Raw genomic sequence first — 21,649 nt, 5'->3', positions numbered from 1 at the left:
GACTCTCACATCGCTGTTGGGGAATTTTGGCTCACTCTTGCATGCAGAACTGCTTTAACTCCGCGACATTTGTGGGTTTTCAAGCATGAACTGCACGTTTTAAGTCCTGCCACAACATATCAATAGGGATTAGTTCTGGACTTTGACTAGGCAATTCCAAAACTTAAAATTTGTTGCTTTTTAACCATTTTCATGTAGACTTGATTGTGTGTTTTGTATCATTGTCTTGCTGCATGGCCCAGCTGCGCTTCAGCTCACAGACGGATGACGCTGGGCCAATTGTGCGTCGCCTCATTGGTCTCCCAGTCGTGGCCGGCTGTGACACAGCCCGGTATCAAACCAGGATCTGTAGTAACGCAGCTAGCATTGCGATGCAGTGCCTTAGACCGCTGCCCCACTTAGGCAGCCCCAGAAAAAAATATATTAAATCCAGTTCAGAATAAGGCTGTAACAAAATGTGGGAAAAGTGAAGGGGTCTGAATACTTTCCAAAGCCACTATGTGTTGGAATACTTTGGAACAGGTTTCCAAAACTAAAATCACTAAACTGATTTACTGTTGTTTTTACAGTCTTATGTACAACAATTTAAATGATTATTTATTTTTGTTCATAAAAATAAAAATAAAAACTTGGGGAGCCAAATAAAATCAGGCCGCCAGTTGGGGAACCCTGGTCTAGGGGTCGTTTGTGGCCTGGGCTCTGGTGTTACCTGTAGATAGGCCTGCTGGCAGCGCTGCACAAGCTGATGGAAGGCGGGCGTGCGGAGGTGGGCATGGATGTGGGCGGGGTTGAGTCTCTGGAGAGCCTCCATGATGATCTCCTGAAGGACGAAGGGGCTGAGCACACCCTTAGCCGCACCCACACAGAACTGGTACACGTAGTTCACACCTGGAGAGGATGAGAGAATGGTGAGCATTTACGCTTTGCTGACAGTTAGCGAAAGTCTATGGCTAACGGATGCGCACACAGACACTACATGTTAATGTTTTAAAATGTATGTAAATTGTAAAGTATTTTGTCTCTAAGTGCGGACCCCAGTAAGACTAGCTGTCGCAGTTTGGGTCGCCTAATGGGGATCCTAATTATTATCATTTTTTATTTTTTTTAAACAAAGATACAGTATGTTACACTTTGAATTCTGGCAGAATCATTTCAGTAGAATCCTCTCAACATACACAGAAAATTCAGTTCTCTGATATTGATATGTTTGTGTGTCTTAGCATTCAACTCTAGTCTTCGCCTTCTTCAACCACCAGAGGTTATGATGATGGTGCATAAATAATTCAAATCAATATTTCCCTGTTTTCCCAAAACACCTTAATAGATGAAACTACTAGAATCCAAGATGCCCGCAGCATGCCCTCTTCATCCCTGCCCCTTTCTCACCTAGCCGTGCAGCCAGGCCCAGGAGCCACTTGACATCCTCCGTGTATGGGGGGCTGCGGGAGAAGTTATTGGGGTGGTCGTTGTGAGCCCTCCTTCCAAGCATCTCCAAAGCCAGCATGCCTATCAAAGAGCCAGGGTCAAATATCACAGTTAATGCCAATTACTTTGAATAGAAAGCATAACAATCGCAAATGACAGAACTGATATTCACAGTGCATATACCATCTAGTATTACATCTAGAGAATCTTATCATGGACAAAAAAGCATAGGTATATTCCATAGGTATATTCCTCACCAACTCTGTAGGCTGAGTGCAGGTAGTGAAGACCCTGCTGGCTGATTGGCTGGCTATGCTGCTCGTCTTCAGACGGGAAGGGGGCGCTGACCAATGAGACGGGCTGGGAAGACATACCAGGAAGAGATGACCCCTGAATGGCCTGGATTGTGGCGCCTGAATGGACGCCACCTACTGGATAGAAAGAGGAAAAAGTCGTGGCTCCTGAGAGTGCCATGGAGAGCCCATTATAAAACATCCATCAAGTAAATGTTTTCTTTTTTAAAAGTTGTTCCTGTTGAATGTGATCCATCAACTACATCAGCTAACATGCTAAGTAGATTACTATTTGACGTTTATAGACAGACAACACATCATACACATGGACGTGTGCAAACACACACGCAGCAGTGGTCTCCGCTCACCTGCTACAGTGGTGCTCAGAGGCAGGCCGGTCTCAGTGTGGTAAGGGTGGACGGCGATCTGGGTCATGGACGGCACGGGAATACCAGGGAAGGTGACCGCAGTTGCTGCCATGGGCGGATGGGGGCCGGTGGCCACTGAGAACGGGTACTGGGCACCGATAAAGGCCGGGTGCATTCCCTGGGAGGGCACACATACACACTTAAAATTAGTTAGATGCTATTCTCTGTTGCGGGCCACTGTCTTACGTCAGATAGTGCATAAGAATATCGCACTAAGGGACGAGTGACATGTAGGAGTGACGGAAGACAATGGCCGTGGGCTTATTACAATAAGAGATGAGTCATTTATCATTCATATAGTGAAACAAAGGTTGTCAGATTTCCCCACTGAGCCCTTGGGGGGGGTTTAAGGCATGGTGTGCTTGCGTCTCCATTTACTTTTTTCAGCCTATAGTTACGGAGTGGCTGTCAGTCAATACTAATAAATTCTCCCATCATTTCCGCTCAAATTTCCTGACATGCACAAGAGAGAATGTAGCGTAAGTAGAAAAGAAAAAAGATTTTCAAAGTCAAACACTGTAGGTACACCAGGTGCATACTGATCACTTCGCAGTGGTCCAATTGTCTAGTTGAGTCTCCTTGAAACTTAGTTTCAATATTGTACTCGTTCAGTTCCCTCCCAACTCTCCCTCCCTTCTCCATATCAATTCAAACTTCACAAACTGAACAAAAGGTCGTTAAAATAACAAAACTTGAGAAACAGTTACCAAAACAACAATGAAAAATAAATAAATGGAATTCAAAACTGTTGGATCTTGCGAGTCAAAGACGTGGTGGAGCAGTCTCTGCCATCAGCTATTCTCTGTTATGTTATAGGGGAGGTGTGTTCAACTCTTACCCTACGAGGTCCGGAGCCTGCTGGCTTTCTGTTCTACCTGATAAAGAACTGCACATACCTGTTTCCCAGGTCTAAATCAGTCCCTAATTAGAGGGTAACAATAAAAAGAGTGGAAAAAAGGTCCAGAATTGAGTTTGAGGGATCTAGGGACTGAGAGAATCCCGGCATGTAGTGTGAAGCAGAGGCTGGGGTCTATAGGGAGACTTAATGTCCTCTAAGTATATGGAAGCTATTACGGAAAGAAGAACTAGCAACACAGTATTTCACTGGAAGCCCAAGCAACTCAATTTGATTTGAACATCTTATCAGTTCTCCCCACCATCTCTCTCCCAGCTCTCTGTCTCCATCAGTCTTACCCTCTCTATCCTCCCTCCCATGATGCCTCCAGACAGTCCTCTTACCTGTGGGTACGCACCCCCTGACAAGGGGAACACAGTGGGCCGGGGGACATGCTGCAGCGGGTGCCCCAGGTACTGGGGGGTGCAGACAGTGGGCAGGTGGGCCTGGATGGTAGTGTAGGGATGCAGGCCCTGGGAGTGGGGGTGGGCCATGGCAGAGCCAGGAAGGGCGTGTGATTGGTAGATGGTGGAGCCCACAGAGATGACGGGCACCACAGCCGCTGCTGTCACAGAGGCAGTAACTGTGGCAACACCAGAGGACTCCATGTTGCCACTGTTGTCCGTCACACCGTGACCAGTCTCCGGGGGCCTTCTCCCAGCTCCACCGTTGGCCCTGCAGCGTCCCGGGCCCTCGCGCTGGGCCCCTGAGCCCCCTCCTACTGTCTGCTCATAGAGCCAGTACCACTGGTGGGCCACCTCAAACAGAACCTCAGGGTACACACCGCCCCCCTTGGCTGCCTCCTCTACAGCCATACAGGCTTTCTCTAGCATCAGATTGTCCTGCAGGGAGAGAGGAGGGGGGGGGGGGGGAGAGGGAGAAGAAATTATGAGATTAAGAAGGAAAAAAAGTGAATTTTCAGGACAAAATGGATAAAAGGGTAAAAGAATAAAAAGATGCCCAGCCTACATGAGTAGTCCGATGTGTCTTCTGCAGAACTGAAGAGTACCGGACATGTACCTGTTCCTTGCACTGCACCAGGGCCCTCTGGATCTCATTGGGGTTGAGGGCGTGTGCATGGGGCAGGCAGCTCAGGGCCAGCTCGGCCGCAGCGCGAACCATGTTGGGGTCCCGCGCCCGTGATGCCCTGTCTGCCAGTGATGCCACCTCGGGAGGGGTGAGGTGCCCGTCCCAGCATTCCACCAGGATGTTGAGGGCAGCACTGCCAATCTCCATGGCCTGGCCTGGAGGGGGAGAGGAGGAGACACTCATGTAAAGTGTGGTGGACCAGACCAAGCTTATAGCTAGCTACCCGTGTCTCATGGACTATTAAAAAAAAATAAATAAAAAAAAACTTCTGGGATGAACTAGATTATTTTATTTTTATAAACCTCACCTGTGATCCAGGAGACGTGGGAGGAGTAGGTCCTGGATAGCCAGTTGGGCGAGACAAAGTTGTGCAGGCCCAGGGCGTACAGGCCAATCTCGAAGGCACAGAGGTGCAAGTTGCGGTGGGGACCCTGGTGGCCCCCGCTGGCTGAGGGCTGGGTGAAGATGGAGGTGGAGCTGTTGCCCCCGGCCTTGATCAGCACCGTCTTGGCCAGCTCAAAGTAGAAGTGAGCCGCCGCCTCCGATGGCTGGTTGGGCACATGTGGTGCATGGCACTCAGGACGACGCCCTTTATACCTAAGAGGGTGGCGGAAGGAGGAAATTCAGGGTATTAGCATATTTTTGTCAATACCTTAGTTAAGTTCTTCAATAATTAGAAAGCATCAAGACGTGTATAGAATATGTAGGAGGAGTCACTCACCTGCTGGTGTCTGTGCTCTTTGCCCTAGCTCCCCCTCCGGCCCTGCGAGAGCCACTGGATGAGGAGGAGCCCAGCGAATCAGAGGAAGAGCTGCTGATGCTGTCACTGTCCTGGCCCCTCCCCCAGGAGGCCGCAGCCCAGCCCCCTCTGAGTGGACGTCGGCTGAGGGTGGGGGAGCTGTCTGAGGTGGTCTCAGGAGCACTGCTGTCGATACTCGCCATGCCTGGGACAACAATATTAAAACCATTAAACCTAAAACTTCTAGTCAGCCACATGTCAATACTACCTCTAGAAGCCATTCCAGTCATATGACATGTCCCTGGTCAAATGCAGTGCACACTATACAGTAGTATAGGCTGTTATTAGAGACACAGCCTGTGTCTTAATCTGAGGTTGAGGGTCATGGTTAGTTGGTTACCTGTGTGTTTCTTCTTCTGGCGGACAGGAGAGCCCCAGCAGCGCCCGCTGTATGCCCCCCGTCCTCCCAGCGCCAAGCGACTAGGCACAGTGCCCTCGGGCTTGAATGGGACCGCCTCACTCGGCTGGTCACATGACACAGGCTGGGCGCCATCTGCTGAGACAATAGGTTAAGTATTGAATACGTTTTACATGCGTACAGTAGCAACAGTGAGGGTTGGATTCAAAGGATTCCTTCCATTTTCAACAAATCTGTTTTGTATAGGTAGGGTAACAACATTCAGTGCAGGACAGGTACAGTACAACATAACCACCCTGTCTGTGTCTCACCTTGTTCTCTGGCCTCACTGACGCCCTCTCCGGGTGTGGCGTTGTTCTGCACCCCACTGCCCGCCAGTTGTCCTGCTGCCCCACCAGCAGCCACCACTTGCACAGAGGAGGACCCAGCTGCAGCCGTGGCGTTTGGGGCGTGTTTGGACACCCCTCCGGTGGCACCTCCGTGTCCGTGAGCATTGTGGGCAGCGTGCTTGGACGGGCTCCTCTGGCTGCTGGCAGCTGGCTTGCTGGAGTAGAAGGAACTCAGGGTTTGGGGCTTGTGGGTCTGGCTCTCTCTGTCCAGCAGCTTGTCCAGGATCTAAGAGGTCACAGAGCGAGAGTCATCACAATCATTATTTGGTAAGTAGTTCATTCTACTAGCTACAGTGTGGAAACCAAGAGCTACCTTTTTCAGCTTGCTCTGGTCATCCTTGTATGTGATCATAAGAGCCAGAGCCAAGTCTCCTTTCTCTCTCCTGGTCCCCTCACACAGCAGAGGGTGCTCTGCCTCGCTCACTGTGGTCTTCATACCTACAGCCGGAAAAAGGGAGGTAGAAATATGAACAGACGGCAGCAAACGAGTTCAGTTTCAAAGCCAAACTGGTACCTGGACGTTTTCCTATTTAAGTATCACTAATTGAATGTAGTGCCTACCACTTACTGAAGGTGTAAATGTAAAAACTTACCCAGTGCTGCGACAGCAGCCTCAAAGCCCAGCTCCTCGTCTCCAGGCATCTCGTTGTTCCGGTTACGGCTGGGAGGACGGGAACCTGTGGGGGAGACAACTGTACAAACAAAATAAAGGAGGGGGAGGGGTGAAATATTAATTACTGGAAGTCTCACTAGTGTGATGACGGCATGATATGTAATTCTGATCAATTAGCAAGTAAAAGTTCTACATCTGTTTGCATATATACGGTTTGTTGTATGTATTGTGTGAGTTCAAACAGAGAACATTTGACATGTATAGCGAGAGTCACCTGGGGTACACAGCACATCAAATATGAAGCTGGCCAGCATGAGGGGCAGGACAGGCCTGTAGTCACAGAAGTTCCCGTCTCGGAGCTGCTCGGCCCTGTCCCGTATGGACGTCATCTCCACCAGGCCCAGAGGGATCTTCTTCAGCAGAGCCACCACCTCTGACTCCTGGTAGGCCAGCTTGACCTCCAGGGCCTTGGTGGAGGCTGGGGGCCTCTGCAGCTCCAGGGAGAACATGCCCGTGCTGAAGGCCAGGTTGTGGAGCTCCAGCCTCTCGCTCAGCACCGTCAGCAGGAAGGAGGTCTTGACCAGGGTGTTGGTGGCCACCTGGGTCTGCCTGCTGGTGGACACCTTGCTCTTCTTACCCTTCGTCTGGGGCTGCTCCACCTTCAGGTCTGGAGGGTTGGCCAGCAGGTCTCCAGCCAGCTCCACTGCCAGTCTGCAGGCCTCGTTGCTGTAGCCATGGGCGTGGAGGGCCTCTGCACATGCAAACAGCACCTCCATCTGGCCCTCCTGCTCCAGTGGCTTGATCCCAGCAAAGATGTCTGGTTCCTCCTCATGGTTGTTCTCTGGCACTCTCTCTGCCCCCTCCTCAGAGGCTGCATTTAGGTAGTAGGCCCGGTAGTCATCCTCTCCAACAGGGTCTCCCCCTGCCCCTGGGCTCTGATTGGGCAGGGCTACGGCTCCAGCTCCAGTTTCTCGGCGCCCACCCCGCGGTGGCTTGGCGGCAGCAGCAGTCACGGTAACAACAGCGACTGAGGTGGAGAGCCGAGCGTCTCCAGCGGGGGCCACCTCCTTATTTCCATTCACCTCCATCTCTACTTCCACCTCCTTCTCCAAGGCAACAGCCGCTTCCACGACGACAGCGGCGTTCTCCTTGAGGGGGAAGGCGGGCTGGGACTCAGTGGCAGGCAGGGTGGCAGCAAGAGTGACACGTTTGACCTCGAAGGAGCGCTCCTTGGGCATGTTTCCGGCCCCTTTCCCTCCCCCACTGTATTTGTGTGGCTCTCTGAGTAGCGGGCTTGGTGAGGGTAGCATCTCGGGTGGCGGGGGTGTGAAGTCAAAGGTGTTACTGGCCTCGGCGCCCAGCGCCAGACTGGAGCCATCATCCAGGCTCAGCTCGGCCATGTCAGGCTCCAGGGAGCTGTCCTCACTGCTGGTGCGCCGCTTGGCCGCTTGGTGTTTTCCCCCTACCCCTCCTGATCCCCCGGAGGACGACTTCCCCCCCTGGGCCAGCTTAGCCTTGCCCCCAATGGACGAGGAGGAACCTGCGCCTTTGTACATCCCCTTACTACTGCCCTCCTCTAGAGAAAGACAGACACTGCCCCCTAGCCGCACTAGGACCCCTCCTCCGCCCCCGGCCGACAACCCCTTCCTCTTGCTCACAATGGTCTCTTTGGGCCTGACAGCCACTTCTTGTTGGGGAGTTCTGCCCTTGTAGTCTCCCCCACCTCCCTCAGAGCTGCCAGATCTCCCTCCTCCTCCTCCAAGTTCAGAGGTGTCTCCAGCCAGGCCAGCCTTGGCCCCTCTCTGCTGCTGCACTGCCCTGGCCCAGCAGAAGGAGGCGCTCTTCTTGTCAGCACTGCAGTAGGTGATGCCTGGCAGTGGGTAGGCCACCTCCCAGTTAAAGTAGCAGGACTCCACGGCTGGCTTGAAGCCCTGGAACAGTTTGTCCAGGGACTTGCGATGTTGCCCTCGCTTCACAATCTCAATCACTTTCAGATGCCACTGCTTGAGCTGGGAGGCCAGCTCCAAACGCCTTTAGGATGGTGCAAAAATAAACATTGTTATAGTCAGTCCAGGAAACAAGAGCCACAGAGCAGAGACTATAGTAACAAGCAAGCACACAAAGGCACACACACAATTTGTATAATTGCCAATGTATTGCCACACACACACAATGGGTATCGTTCAGAAAATCATCAATGTAAATGGAAGAAGTGCACAGACACAAAAAGGCTTTCTGCAGAGAAATCTGACAGTCATTCCACATTTTTCTTTGTCAGTGTGTAGAGCGAGAGCACATAACACTTTGAAAGCCAAGCAGCAAATTGGCTCTGTGCCTTGAGAATCGGACATGACACAGTGAATCAGGAAGATGCCCTCATTTATAAAACACTCAATGTCCCAAACACTGACTACTCAAATCAGATTAAATTCACAGAGCCTCAAAAGGAGTGACAATCAACCCTACACAGACAGATTCAGGCCTGGGAACGCTTGTGAAAGTGAGAGGTGAAATGAAGGTAAGAGACAGGAGGAGGGCTGTGCCCCAAGGCTAAACATTAAACAGGCAGAAAGGGAAGTGACCTCACCTCTGAGGGCTCATGGTAGGGTCTAGCACAGCCAGCCTCCACAGAACCACCATGTCATCACACATGCTGGCGCAGGCGTGGGCTGCCACCTCCGACTGCCCGTTACTGCGCCCCGTGTGCCCGCTGGCACTGCTGTGGGACGCCGACGTACGCACGCTGTACCACCAGCCAATAATCTGAGGAGAAAGGCGAGAACAGTCACTGCTGTCCTATCATGTCCTGAATTTATATTGAGTAACAGACATACAACAAAATGTACAATGTGGACCCAGAGGATATCGTTTCAAAGTATTAAGCTCGTTTCCAAAGTGGTCCTCGATGGTAAAAACAATAACACATATAATGACTAAAAGGCAAGACCAAATAATAAACAACCATAAATACATTCATTTATTGACATCCTAAAAAGTGGCACTCTTCACTGCACTTCCCCCTAACCTTAAAAATCAACCATTAAATCAATCTATCATACCGATCCTTCAAATAAATACACCTGACCAACAGTAGAGGGCACAAGGGGCAGTGGAGTGATTTCTCTTTGGACAACCTTGTCCAAATTAAAACCTTTGCCTGCTTTTTAAAGCTATTTTGATTTTTTTATTTGTTTGATCTCCAAGGGAAGGCTATTCCATAGACAAATGCCTATATAGAAAAACCTGCTCACCACAGTACTGTTTACTCTTGGGATTTTACGAGACATAACACTAGCTCTGGTATTGTAACTGTGTTGGTTATAGACCATATCAATGTGGTTTTTCATATAACCTGGGGCACGATCATTTAAGTAACAAGCCCACCACCAGGAACTCCTGTATCCCTATGTGGGTCCTAGTGGGGGACATTCAGCATATACATGATAACATTATTTTGCATGACTTGCATTCTCCTGCATTCTTTTTTTCAGCTTTTCTGATAGCCCACTATAACAAGCAGAGCAAGCGTAATCAACATGACACTGAATCAAGGTTGAGACGAGCAGTTTCTTAACTTTGATGTTAAAACATCTAGTGTTACGATAAACATTTCTTTGCCTTTTTTGCAGCAGCAGCAATCAGGCCTCCAGAAAGGGATTGATCTAGGGACACACCAAGATAAGTTACTTGTTTTAGATTCAATCTCCTTGCCTGCACAGTTTACCTTTATCTTGTCAGCCTTAAGCGATCTACGTTTTGTTCCAAACAAAATCGATTCAGTTTTTCCCAAATGTAGCGACAATTTGCCGTCAGTCAACCAATCTCTAACAAAATGCAACTTCTTACTCAGTGTCTCCTCTATGTAAACTACAAGCATTTCGCTACACTCACAATAACATCTGTTAACCATGTGTATGTGACAAATAAAATGTGATTTTTATTATATCCTTCCCTGATACCAGTATACCTGAATCATCAGCATTAAGCAGGAGTTGCACTTTACTGTATCTGGCATATCATTAACGTATATAAGAAATAAGAGGCCCTAAAATGGATCCCTGCGGTTACCCACAGGATATTTATTTGGCCTCTGACAGAACATCACCAACATTTCATACTTGTGTTCTGTTTGTCAGATAAGACCTAAACCAATTCACTGCTACATCATTTAGACCCATGCATATCTGTTTCATCAAGAGAATATCATGGTCCAGTATCAAAAGCTTTCTGCAAGTCTAACATGACCATACCTGTATAGTTCCCCTTCTCACTTTCCTGCTTAATGTGGTCAAAAATGTGGATAAGGCAAGTATCAGTGGAATGAGGTGTTCTAAAGCCAGACTGGAGTTCACAAAGACGTTTGTGCTCGAGAAGTTACCCCTCAAGTTGATCAAAAACTAATCTATCAACAACTTTGGATAAGGTGCTGAGGAGACACAGGCCTGTAGTTTCCTACATTTGTGGAGTGGAACCACCCGGGCTGTTTTGAGATCCTTGGGAAATGTACCACTACTTATAGAAAGGTTTACAATATGCGTTATCGTTTTAGCAGTGACACAAGCACTATCCTTTATGAATCTTACAGGAAGGTTATCCAGCCCAGTTGCTTTGTTTATTAAGCATAGTAGATTAGAAAATGTGTCCTCTGTTACCATGCACAGCACAAACAAAAACAAATTGTGATACCTTTGCTATGGTAAAAGTTGTTAATGAAAGACTGGCCATAGTGTCCAGAGCAGGTAGGTAACTTCTTAACTAGAGATGAGGCTAACGTGGTAAAAAAAATAATAACAATGTTAAAATCATTTGAACCTTTTCCTGGTCATAACATAAAACATCATCAATATCTAGGCCAATACTACAGGATTTTGCCTTATGGGGAGTTTGAGCCAATGTCCTTTAACATTTCCAGTTTACAAGGCTGATAGACGCTGTTAATGACAACTTACATGTAATGTTGGGATTTGGCTTTATCCATTTTGTATCTTGCCTGGTTTCTACAGTTAATATAACCATAATAATCTGGTTGTAGATTTGTCCTTCTGAATCTGGCCAGGTAGCGATCCCTTTTCCCTATGAGGTCTAAGATGTCGTAAGTGATCCATTTCCCTGACCGCTGATTCAAATTTGTTTAAATCGGAGTCAGACAGAAACAGATCTTTAAAAAGATACCAAGCTTGATCGACATCACAGTTTAGTACATGAGACCAATCCAAAATATATGTACATATTCTTATTCATTCCTTTACACTTGTGTGTATAAGGTAGTTGTGAAATTCTTAGATTACTTGTTAGATATTACTGCACGGTCGGAACTAGAAGCACACGCTGTGTGTGTACAATAAAATGTGTACAATAAAATTTGATTTGAAATTCCAAGTACTTCTGCAAAACATTCCTTTGAGTATTGTTTCATAGACAGTACCTTCATGTATTTATTACCTGGCTCTAGTAGCATTTTGGATTTCTTACGAGTACAGTAGGTTACCGTAAAACCAATATTTAAGACTGCTGACTGACAGACATTCTCATGGTCTGATACAATAATCAAATCTAAAGTTGATTTACTGTCAATACAAACCTGGGTTGGCTCAACAATCAGTTGTTTTAGTCCAAAAAATTGATTAAAGTTATACAGGGCATTTACTAGTGTACTTTTATTGGGTGATAACTGCACATTCGTATTAAAATCGACAAGCGGGATACATTCCCTATCTGCCGATACATTGTGATTGCAGCAATTAGTTTAAAGTAAATCATAGAAATTATTCTGCTTAGGAGGCCGATAGCAGACCAACAAGTATAGGACGACATTTAGGAAGAAGTATATCTATCCATGCAACCTCAAGACCATCCGTTTACAGATCTGAACGAGGGTTAAAATGCATATAATTCCTAGTAAAAACACACACGCCGCCACCGTTTCGGTCAATTCTATGAATGCTATAACCCAAAGAGCCATGTCTCAGTCACAGACCCGTCAAGCCATGTCTCAGTCACAGCAACTACTGCAGCCCGTGAGTTAGAAGCGAGGAGTTTTAATTCCTCTAATTTCGTCAGAAGGCTCTGTGCGTTCACATGGATAAAGTGAAGCCCTCTCCAATTGAAACAGTCAAACATGTAATTTGCTGTATATAATTAAGAAGTAAGTCCTGACGGGGTGTGGTATATGGTCAATATACCACAGCCCTTAGCCGTGGTATATTAGCCATACATCACAAACCCCAAAGGAGTCTTATTGCTATTATAAAGTGGTCACCAACATAATTAGAGCAATAAAAATACATGTTTTTCCATACCCGTGGTATATGGTCTGATATACCACGTCTGTCGGCCAATCAGTACTCAGGGCTCGAACCACCCAGTTTATAAGTATGTATGTAACATGTGTCTACGTGTGTGTTACCTGTTCATAAGTGAGACACTGCTCAGTGAGGATCTCTAGTAGAGGTGCAGCGTTGCTGTCCCTCCTCTTGAACATCTCCCTGACGATAGACAGGAGGTTCCAGATCCCCTCAGGCTCCCGCCCCCTCAGAGGTCTCAGCAGACATGCCCACTCTGCCGCAGCCGGTGGCTCCGTGGATGACAGGTACATGGAGTTGACGTCACTGCACCGGGAGGGAAGACCCGCTACAAAGATTAGCAAGTATATTTCCACACACACACTCTTTCCTCTTCTTAATATACTCCACTTTGATCATGCATGTCTCTGCTCTCTTACCTGAAGACCACAGGAGAGGGGCCACAGAACTTGTGCAGCGTCTTCTTGATGTTGTCACTGAGCGTGGACTCATCTAGATACCAAGTGCTCTGGTCAGAGGCCGAGGGGCCAGCAGTGGGGTCTGTACACAGAAAGCAGGGAGTAAACAGAAAGCTTAAGAAATACAATACAACAAATGTAAAGAACTGTTTTTAGCTGATATTTGTGAAACATCCCATCTGAACCACCCTACAGCGTGTTCTAAGCACATAAGCACGCAAACACCTTAAGTGCAAATGGTCAGAGATGGGGGTCTATCTAGAGTTGAGGGTGTGGGAAGCAACTCCACCATCTCATATTGGTGGTGGAAGTGGAAGCCCTTTGACTTATTATTATTATCTCCAACCACATTATGAACCCATGTGAGACGAGTAGAGGCTGCCCTCTGCAGGAGGCAAACAGAAGCAGACAGCCAGGGCATACCTGGAGCCCCACACACTGTGTTGATGGCTGTGGACTGGGAGGACAGGAGCTCATCCAGGAGCCTCTGGGCTGTGGGCAAAATCTGAAGGAGAAATAACAGAAAAGTTTGAATGAGTACTAAATGCAATACATAGAGAGACAATGTAGCTACTGTGTGTTATTTATCTCAGTAGCACAGACAAAGGGAGTATTGAGACTGGGCCGGTTACAGGCTGAGGTCAGCTACCGCTACAAACCTAGCCACTGGGAGGTAAAACACACAACATTGTTCTTACACTCAACTAAAATCTATTTTTATGACTAACTTGGTGAACTTAAGTACATAAACCACATTATCTAATAGTTTTTGGAAAGCCTAAAAAAGGGAGTGAGAAATGTGTCTGGGATTCAACAGTGTTGCTAGTGCTAATACATACAATTTAGCCAACTAGTGTGGTTCGACATTCTTACCTGTTGGGGAAGCTCGCTGATTAGGTACTGGGCAAACTTCTGCAGCTGGTCCCTCTGCAGCCGGGACAGGGACTCTGAAACGGGGGCTCGCAGGCACACTGCAGACGCCTGGCAGATAAATACAGGGGTGACAGGCATTAGCATACATTTAGGATCTCATCTTGCTCTGTTTTCTGTTCACACAGTGAGTTTAAATGCAGATCAATCAAATATAAACAGATCATTCAAATATAAAACTGTAGGTGTGCAACAAACTTCAAATTCACAATCATTAACTGTTCAGTAACCATACTGTACTTACACATTGTTAACAAACAAGAAACATTGAGCTGCCATATCCCTCTTCACAACCAGAACTCCCACACTATAGTAGGCTGGTGGCCCCTGGCCTAGAATACTTAGCTAGCTGTGACCATGAGGCTGTGGAGTGGTCTCTGCTGTGTGATGACTTTATTAAGAATGCAGTGAGAGTGCTGCCTACTGCTTAGCTATACCTTCTGCTCCACTGTGGAGCAGGGCAGAGATCCCCCTCATTTGCAAATGGGAGGATGTGGCCCATGCATAATACATGTTGGCGAGATGGGCCAGGCCAGGGTTTGATGATTAAGGCCTATTCTCTTGGTTGGCTCTCCAGAAGGTCATTAAAGGGAATATGGAATGTTGGGGGGTGGGTGTTGTACAGAACGAGACACCACCACCACAGAAAGAAATTACAATATACCTGACATTAAAAAAGACTAGAGGGGAAAAAGAGGGGGGGGGGGGGTAGTCTGCTGCTACTGTGTGGTGAATGGGAGTGGAAACCCTCAGGATTCCTGGCCCAGGATGGAGACCAGAAAAAGGAACGGGGGGGGGGGGGGGAATATAATGATTGGCTAAGTGTGGACTAAGAGCCAGGGTAAATAGCAGGAACAGCGGCATGCTTGTGCTCTAATACTCTGCTAAAGAAAATGTCATGCTCTTTAATAGGATTAGATCATCAGCATATATGCCCTTTGCCCACACACTCCTCCCTAACCCCCAAACTTTTAGAAGCAGTTACTCAACTTTTCGGTGAAGCGCTTCTATTAGAATGTTCTCTGACCAAAATATTTCATTAGATGATGCTTCTTCAGAGAGTGACGTTAGATGTAACAGTTCTTTAGGGGTGTTCATGTAAGTTGCTTTACAAATGGAACAGTCAAGAGTTCTGGTCTGCAGTGTGTGTGTTCAGTGTTTATCGCGTTGATCTTCTGGAGTGGTTTCGTAAGGTGGAACTAATTGAGCACTGTCAAGTTGCACTGTGTGCGTGTCTGTGTGCGCGCGCACATGCGCCCTAGTGAGAGAAACGGGGAAGACTCCGACTGTGGGTTCAGTTGGTGTCTATGAAAATGCACACTTTGATCATATCCTGTTGAAACCACAGTGCCTTTAAAAAACAGATGCGACTATATTCTGACACATTGTGTGAACGTGCTCTCAGGAGACAGACTCAAGACACTGGATTAACTTTTTTTTTTTTTAACTGGTCATTAATAATGGACTAGGTCAAGCCCATCTACAACCAATGGCTCCCATTTTAACATAACCCCTCAAAAAACTGCACTAGTGTGTCTGTATTTCTCATAATACCTGTAGAAGCATTAATTTCAAGACGTCTCATTATTTGATATCCAATTCATGAGGGCAGTGGCAACTCGTAAGTCACAAATGACATCTGTTGCGTTCTAAAACAGATTTTGGAATAAGTGCCCCGGTTAGTATTTAGAGTGATGATATGGGTTTGGTCACGACAAAATGGCACCTCTCATGGCTACAGAGTGAGGGGACTGAATTCATGGAAATGGCTAAGCATAACATAAATAGCACAGCACACCTATCTGGGCCTGAAAGCTGCTCATTAATTTACAGTCAATCCACCCATTCAATACAATAATGGCTAATGAGGGTCCATGTGCGCCTGATAAATGGTCACAAGAAAACTAGTGTGTGCGCTCACGCGTGTCACAGAACAGCTAACAGGATGAAGTGGCCGATAAGACAGGGATGGCTATGGGAGACGAGGCGCTCTCCTGGACTGATGATTACCGAGCGAGATAGAGTTGTTTTCCAGAGGAAAGTAAATATGAGGATTGAGAGTTCAAAGTTCATTTTCTGATTCTGATCATGATGGCATAATCAGCTTGGCCAAGGGTTCATATGATCTTAGTACATCTGGACAGAACTTCAAAGGCTGAACTGAGCCCACACACACGTTCCTGCAAAAACACACACACACACCCCATCAGACCCTGCAAGACCCACCTCGACTGTGATATCAGGAGAGTCGGGTGAGGTGTTTACCAACAAAACTGATTGGTGCGCAACTACGAGGTAAAAACAGACAGGGTTGGCTTACAGTCAAAGGATTCTTGATAACATGCCAGTTATATTTCGTCTGCAAATGTTCATTGAAAAAATAAAGACATTTTCCCAATAAGCACTTGTCTTTAAAATAAATTGTTACAGTTGTTGGTTATCTGGCTAGCTAACCCTAGCCATATTAGCATAGACGTGACAAGAGTCAAAACAAGACATGGTATTAAGAACAAATATAACTAGCTGAAACAAGTAATCTACAATTCACCGCACAGCAGCTTCTAGATGCCGTTGCTAGATATCTATGACAACACAGCCTTTTAACTCAAGAGTTGCGCACAAATTATTGTTGGGACGTTGTCAACCCGTCTATAGGCTATGGCTCGTCTGTGCCAGGTTTGGGTAAAAGCTCCTGAATTGAAATGGATTTGACTACACAGTGCTACACTAACTCACTCACACATATACTGTCTATACTACAGCACAAAGGTGTACAGTATAGGTGTATTCATGCGGTAATGCCTTGTGTGCGTGTGTACTCTAAACTCACGTTGTGGATCCTGAAGAGGCAGAGGGCCACCACGTGGGCGCACCACTTGGCCCCAGCCCCGCAGGTGCAACTGCAGGAGGTAATGCGGCAGCGATCAAACATGACAGCCACATTGTATGCCCCTTTTGATTGGCCAGTCTGGGGCGATACCACAGTGGCACTGAGGTGGAAACCTGTGAGAGAGAGTGAGAGTGAGAGAAAGACAGAGGGGATAATATCAGCTCTGAAAGGTCAATCTGCTTGTCTGTGTCAGACAATGAGACTGGAGAAATGGAATGAGAAAGTGTTATTATGATGAAGTGGGCCAGGAAAACTTAGAGTGCTGGGGCTGACACTAATAGTGAGCCAGCCATTGGCCGACATTGTGCAGCAGTAAGGGCTGCCAGACAGGAAATGAAAGGCAGTTGTATTTCCAAGCACACAGAGAGACAAGGAGATGGGAGAGAGAGAGGGGGGAGGGAGAGAGATTAGCAAGGTTGGCCAAAAGCTTTTACCCGCTGGACAGCAGCCAGCATTCTCCTGGTGAGGCCGAGCCGGCAAAGAGGAGGAGAGGGAATGGGATTAGAGGAACAACTCAGCGTAACTATTCCAGATTCAACACAATAGGCCCCCTTCAGAGAGCGGAGCTCTGTTCCAGTCTTTCTGCTTCTCCCTGGCAGTCTAATGCCTCCTCCACCCCTAACCTACTTCCCTTCCCCTACTACTTCCACTGAGAGACATGGTTTCCATTACCTCACAATGAGCTCTAATGCTTTTCACCTAATACAGCACTGAATAACATACCCTGGACTCACAGGAAAACAACAAAGTACACTCAGAGCAGATAAAGAAAAAGAGCTTGCTTTCAAAGATGGTTGTTAACATTTTAAATCAGAACCCTTGGGTCATTATGGGAGTCTTTGAAAAAGATGCATGCCCCTCCAAGGTTTAATACAGTGGGAAAGGTTAGATTGCTTGTTAAGTGAAAGTCTCTTTCTTTAACATAACTTACAGTGGCAAGAAAAAGTATGTGAACCCTTTGGAATTACCTGGATTTCTGCATATATTGGTCAGCAAATTTGATCTAATCTTCAGTCACAACAATAGACAAACATAGTGCCCCCTAGCTTCAAGAGGTTAAACTAATAACACAAATTATTGTATTTTTCTTGTCTTTATTGAATACGTCATTTAAACATTCACAGTGTAGGTTGGGGAAAGTATGTGAACGTGTGGGCTAATGACTTCTCCAAAAGCTCATTTGAGTCAGCTAACCTGGAGTCCAATCAATGAGACGAGATTGGAGATGTTGGTTAGAGCTGCCCTGCCCTATTCGAAACACATAACATTTGAGTTTGCTATTCACAAGAAGCATTGCCTGAACCATGCCTCAAACAAAAGAGATCTCAGAAGACCTAAGATTAAGAATTGTTGACTTGCATAAAGCTGGAAAGGGTTACAAAATAATCTCTAAAAGCCTTAATGTTCATCAGTCCACGGTAAGACAAATTGTCTATAAATGGAGAAAGTTCAGCACGGTAGCTACTCTCCCTAGGAGTGGCCGTCCTGCAAAGATGACTGCAAGAGCACAGCGCAGAATGCTCAATGAGGTTAAGAAGAATCCTAGAGTGTCAGCTAAAGACTTTCGGAAATCTCTGGAACATGCTAACATCTCTGTTGACGAGTCTACGATACATAAAACACCAAACAAGAATGGTGTCCATGGGAAGACATCACGGAAGAAGCCACTGCTGTCCAAAATAAAAAACATTGCTGCAAGTCTAAAGTTTGCAAAAGTGCACCTGGATGTTCCACAGCGCTACTGGCAAAATATTCTGTGGACAGATGAAACTAAAGTTGAGTTGTTTGGAGGGAACACAACACTATGTGTGGAGAAAGAGTCCTGACCTCAACCCGATTGAGATGCTGTGGCATGACCTCGAGAGCAGTTCACACCAGACATCCCAAGAATTTTGCTGAACTGAAACAGTTTTGTAAAGAGGAATGGTCCAAAATTCCTCCCGACCATTTGGCAGGTCTGATCCGCAACTACAGAAAACTTTGGTTGAGGTTATTGCTGCCAAAGGAGGGTCAACCAGTTATTAAATCCAAGGGTTCACATACTTTTTCCACTCTGCACTGTGAATGTTTATACAGTGTGTTCAAATAAAGACATGAAAACATATAATTGTTTGTGTGTTATTAGTTTAATCAGACTGTGATGGTCTATTGTTGTGACCTAGATGAAGATCAGATCAAATTGTATGACCAATTTATTCAGAAATCCAGGTATTTCCAAAGGGTTCACATACTTTTTATTGTGACTGTATAAGCATAAACCACTGATCCACTGTTGAGCAGTGCATAAAAGGGCATTTCACTGTAAGACTTTTTGATCCTAGCCGGCATCTCAGTGATGTTGAGAGGACTGGATTAATAACCCAATCATTAAGTAGTATGTCCAGTGTGTTGGGGCAGGCTGCTTGGCTTGTGGATAATCCTAGGTGACTATTGAGGTGCCCCATGTAATAGCAGGTCTATATGCACTATATTTCACCCGTGACTTCATTCATTGACCTGGGAAATGTCTTAAACGGCACAGTACAGCAGCATTCCTACACTACACCAAATTTTCATTCTACTAATGAACTGGGGGTTGGCAAAGTCAATGGCTAATGATTTGTGATAAATATAACCTGACCGGGAAAATAAAAACAGTAGCGGCCACAGTTTTTTTTTTGATCAGGTCACAAGCTCAGGATAAACTCTGGGCCCTAGTAATGAGCAGTGAGAGTGGTGTGCTGTATCTGAACTCTATCTGTCACAGCTGGTGAGTAAGGCTCCGTTAGGAACGTTTAGGGTCATTAAAGCTCCTGTAATCCCCACACATCCTGCCTGCCTGCTCTAATCCAGTCATCTGGGATGAGCAGAGAAATGCAGCAGTTCCACCAGGACACCACACTGCTGAGGTGGACACAGCATCTGACCTGGGAATAACACTCAACTATATAAATTCTCAACTCGTTTTTTTGAAGCCCAAAGGGTGAGTGTGTGGCTGTGGGACAAGCCAACCAATGTGTGACCAGGACGACTTTGTGGAGGTTTGTAGGAGGTTTAGAGAGTTCAGTCTTCCGTGCTACTGTTGTCTTAGTGCTGAGATGGTATAGGTGAAGGCCATTGCTCACCTATCTGCAGAGGGTCTTTAACAGCCCTCATCCGGTACAGCTGCTCCCCTCGCTGGAACTCATCTGGGCTGCCGTTGGCCAGACACGAGTACAGCCTGCAGAGGGAGATCCACAGAGAAAGGGGGATGAGATCAGAGAAAAATAAAGACATTAACTTTTCCAAATACTATGTCCCCTCTGAAGTTGTGCCAGCCATTTGTATAAAATACATTTGTATAAATTGCGTATTTGGCGTTTGTGACTCTTGGAACTTTTAATGGTCTAACTAATACAGCCTGGTGATGTCAACAGGCAAGCAAAAACTCCAACTATGCAAAAATCCTGCTGATTAAAAGGTCCTGTGTAAATTCTCAACCAGTAACTACCAGGAAATAACACAGATCTCATTTTACACTTTTAGTGTAAGTTTCAGCTGTTGTACAATATGATACAAAACACAGTAAAACAGAATTTTGACTGCAATGGGCCTTTAACAAAATTCCCATAAAAATCTCTGAATATATTACGGAAATCCAAGATGATCTCTGCAAGATTTCAGAGTGTGTGCGCGCATGTCCAGCCTTACCGGATGTCCTCCTCGTTCTCAGGGAAGCTCCAGTAGGCGATGCGTAGCTGCAGCTGCTCAGGGACAGGAGGATAGACCTTCTCCACCACCTCAAACGGGATATGGAATGCCACCTGCTTGGCTGAAAGCTCCACCAGAGGGATGACCTGACCATCTAACAGACAGACAGAGAGCAAGAGAGAATACATTTTTCTGCCATCAACCATTTAGAGGAAAGAAAGCAGTCTAAATAAACTGATGGCTGTGGTTCAGCTGGTCAGAAGCCATGGTAAACCTATCAAAACATTGCCTTGGTGCAAGCCTCCACACTTTCAACATGGTCCTGGCCTGGACTTCATCATGACTAGGGCCCAGAGTTTTTCTTGACCATGTGAACTGTCCAGGAAAAACCATCAGCCTTAGTTGGGAGGAAAAACCTGGACTCCCATGTTACAGGTCAGTTCACGTGGTCAGAAAAACCTGCTGGGCCTGTTTAGAACTTCAAGCTCCCTTGGTCTCTCAGAGCACAGGACAGCTGCCAAACCTGCAGCCCCTTCGGGAGCCTGTCCTGTCAGCCCAGGAAGGGTTTGGGTTTCCTGAGGGGTTCTGAATGCACACAACCCCTTCTCCAAACACAGCACTCTTCAAAAGCTACAGAGACCCTGAAAAGAAAACTGACACTAAAAAAATCCTAGACAGTTTCCTACCCAGAAACAGCCCTATATTCAGCTGGCTTGGACTGTAGTGTTGACAACTAGGGAAACCATAAGGTCAGCCACATTCCATAAAAATTGCAAATATAAATCTTAATCTGTAAAAATTATTACCATTGCAGCCTTGCAATCTAATTCATCAGGGAGACTTATGCTAACGAAGAAGCATGAGGGAATGGCACTGCAATCCATCTAGTATATTCTACAGTACCTGTATACTTCCAGTCATTGACCTAAAGTTAGTTAGCATTGGCTCGCACTAGTTAACTACCTCTAACTTTCTTCATACTGTAGGCAGTCATAAAAATAAAACAAATTGCCAGATTCTCGCAGTATACCTTTAAATAAACCTACCACTTGTGGGTCATTCTCATGAAACCATTAAAATACCATGGCAGTAATGATTTTAAATATAAAAC

At 46.4% G+C, this 21,649-nt stretch overlaps 1 protein-coding gene across 12 annotated transcripts in view; it reads right to left on the bottom strand.

Annotated features, from left to right (window-relative positions):
• The window catches only part of LOC110502442 (zinc finger SWIM domain-containing protein 8), a 41,725-nt gene that overhangs the window by 8,014 nt on the left and 12,062 nt on the right, over positions 1-21,649 (bottom strand). For 2 of the 12 annotated variants that reach the window (XM_036959800.1, XM_036959801.1), the window contains 21 exons: positions 20,539-20,692; positions 19,974-20,068; positions 16,810-16,982; positions 13,923-14,030; positions 13,473-13,554; positions 13,011-13,131; positions 12,696-12,897; positions 8,877-9,052; positions 6,564-8,320; positions 6,270-6,377; positions 5,990-6,114; positions 5,599-5,902; positions 5,270-5,425; positions 4,852-5,074; positions 4,438-4,727; positions 4,011-4,285; positions 3,386-3,883; positions 2,087-2,285; positions 1,683-1,886; positions 1,387-1,506; positions 710-888 (listed from right to left, as the gene is read on the bottom strand). In XM_036959800.1, the coding sequence (XP_036815695.1) occupies positions 710-888; positions 1,387-1,506; positions 1,683-1,886; positions 2,087-2,285; positions 3,386-3,883; positions 4,011-4,285; positions 4,438-4,727; positions 4,852-5,074; positions 5,270-5,425; positions 5,599-5,902; positions 5,990-6,114; positions 6,270-6,377; positions 6,564-8,320; positions 8,877-9,052; positions 12,696-12,897; positions 13,011-13,131; positions 13,473-13,554; positions 13,923-14,030; positions 16,810-16,982; positions 19,974-20,068; positions 20,539-20,692 (5,549 nt within the window). The remainder of the gene's footprint in view (positions 1-709; positions 889-1,386; positions 1,507-1,682; positions 1,887-2,086; positions 2,286-3,385; positions 3,884-4,010; positions 4,286-4,437; positions 4,728-4,851; positions 5,075-5,269; positions 5,426-5,598; positions 5,903-5,989; positions 6,115-6,269; positions 6,378-6,563; positions 8,321-8,876; positions 9,053-12,695; positions 12,898-13,010; positions 13,132-13,472; positions 13,555-13,922; positions 14,031-16,809; positions 16,983-19,973; positions 20,069-20,538; positions 20,693-21,649) is intronic. The other 10 variants (XM_036959808.1, XM_036959804.1, XM_036959811.1 and 7 more) reach the window with 10 other exon arrangements.

The sequence above is a fragment of the Oncorhynchus mykiss genome, chromosome 23 (genome assembly GCF_013265735.2).
Source record: "Oncorhynchus mykiss isolate Arlee chromosome 23, USDA_OmykA_1.1, whole genome shotgun sequence".
NCBI classification, from domain to species: domain Eukaryota; kingdom Metazoa; phylum Chordata; class Actinopteri; order Salmoniformes; family Salmonidae; genus Oncorhynchus; species Oncorhynchus mykiss.
This window is presented reverse-complemented; position numbering and strand designations above follow the sequence as displayed.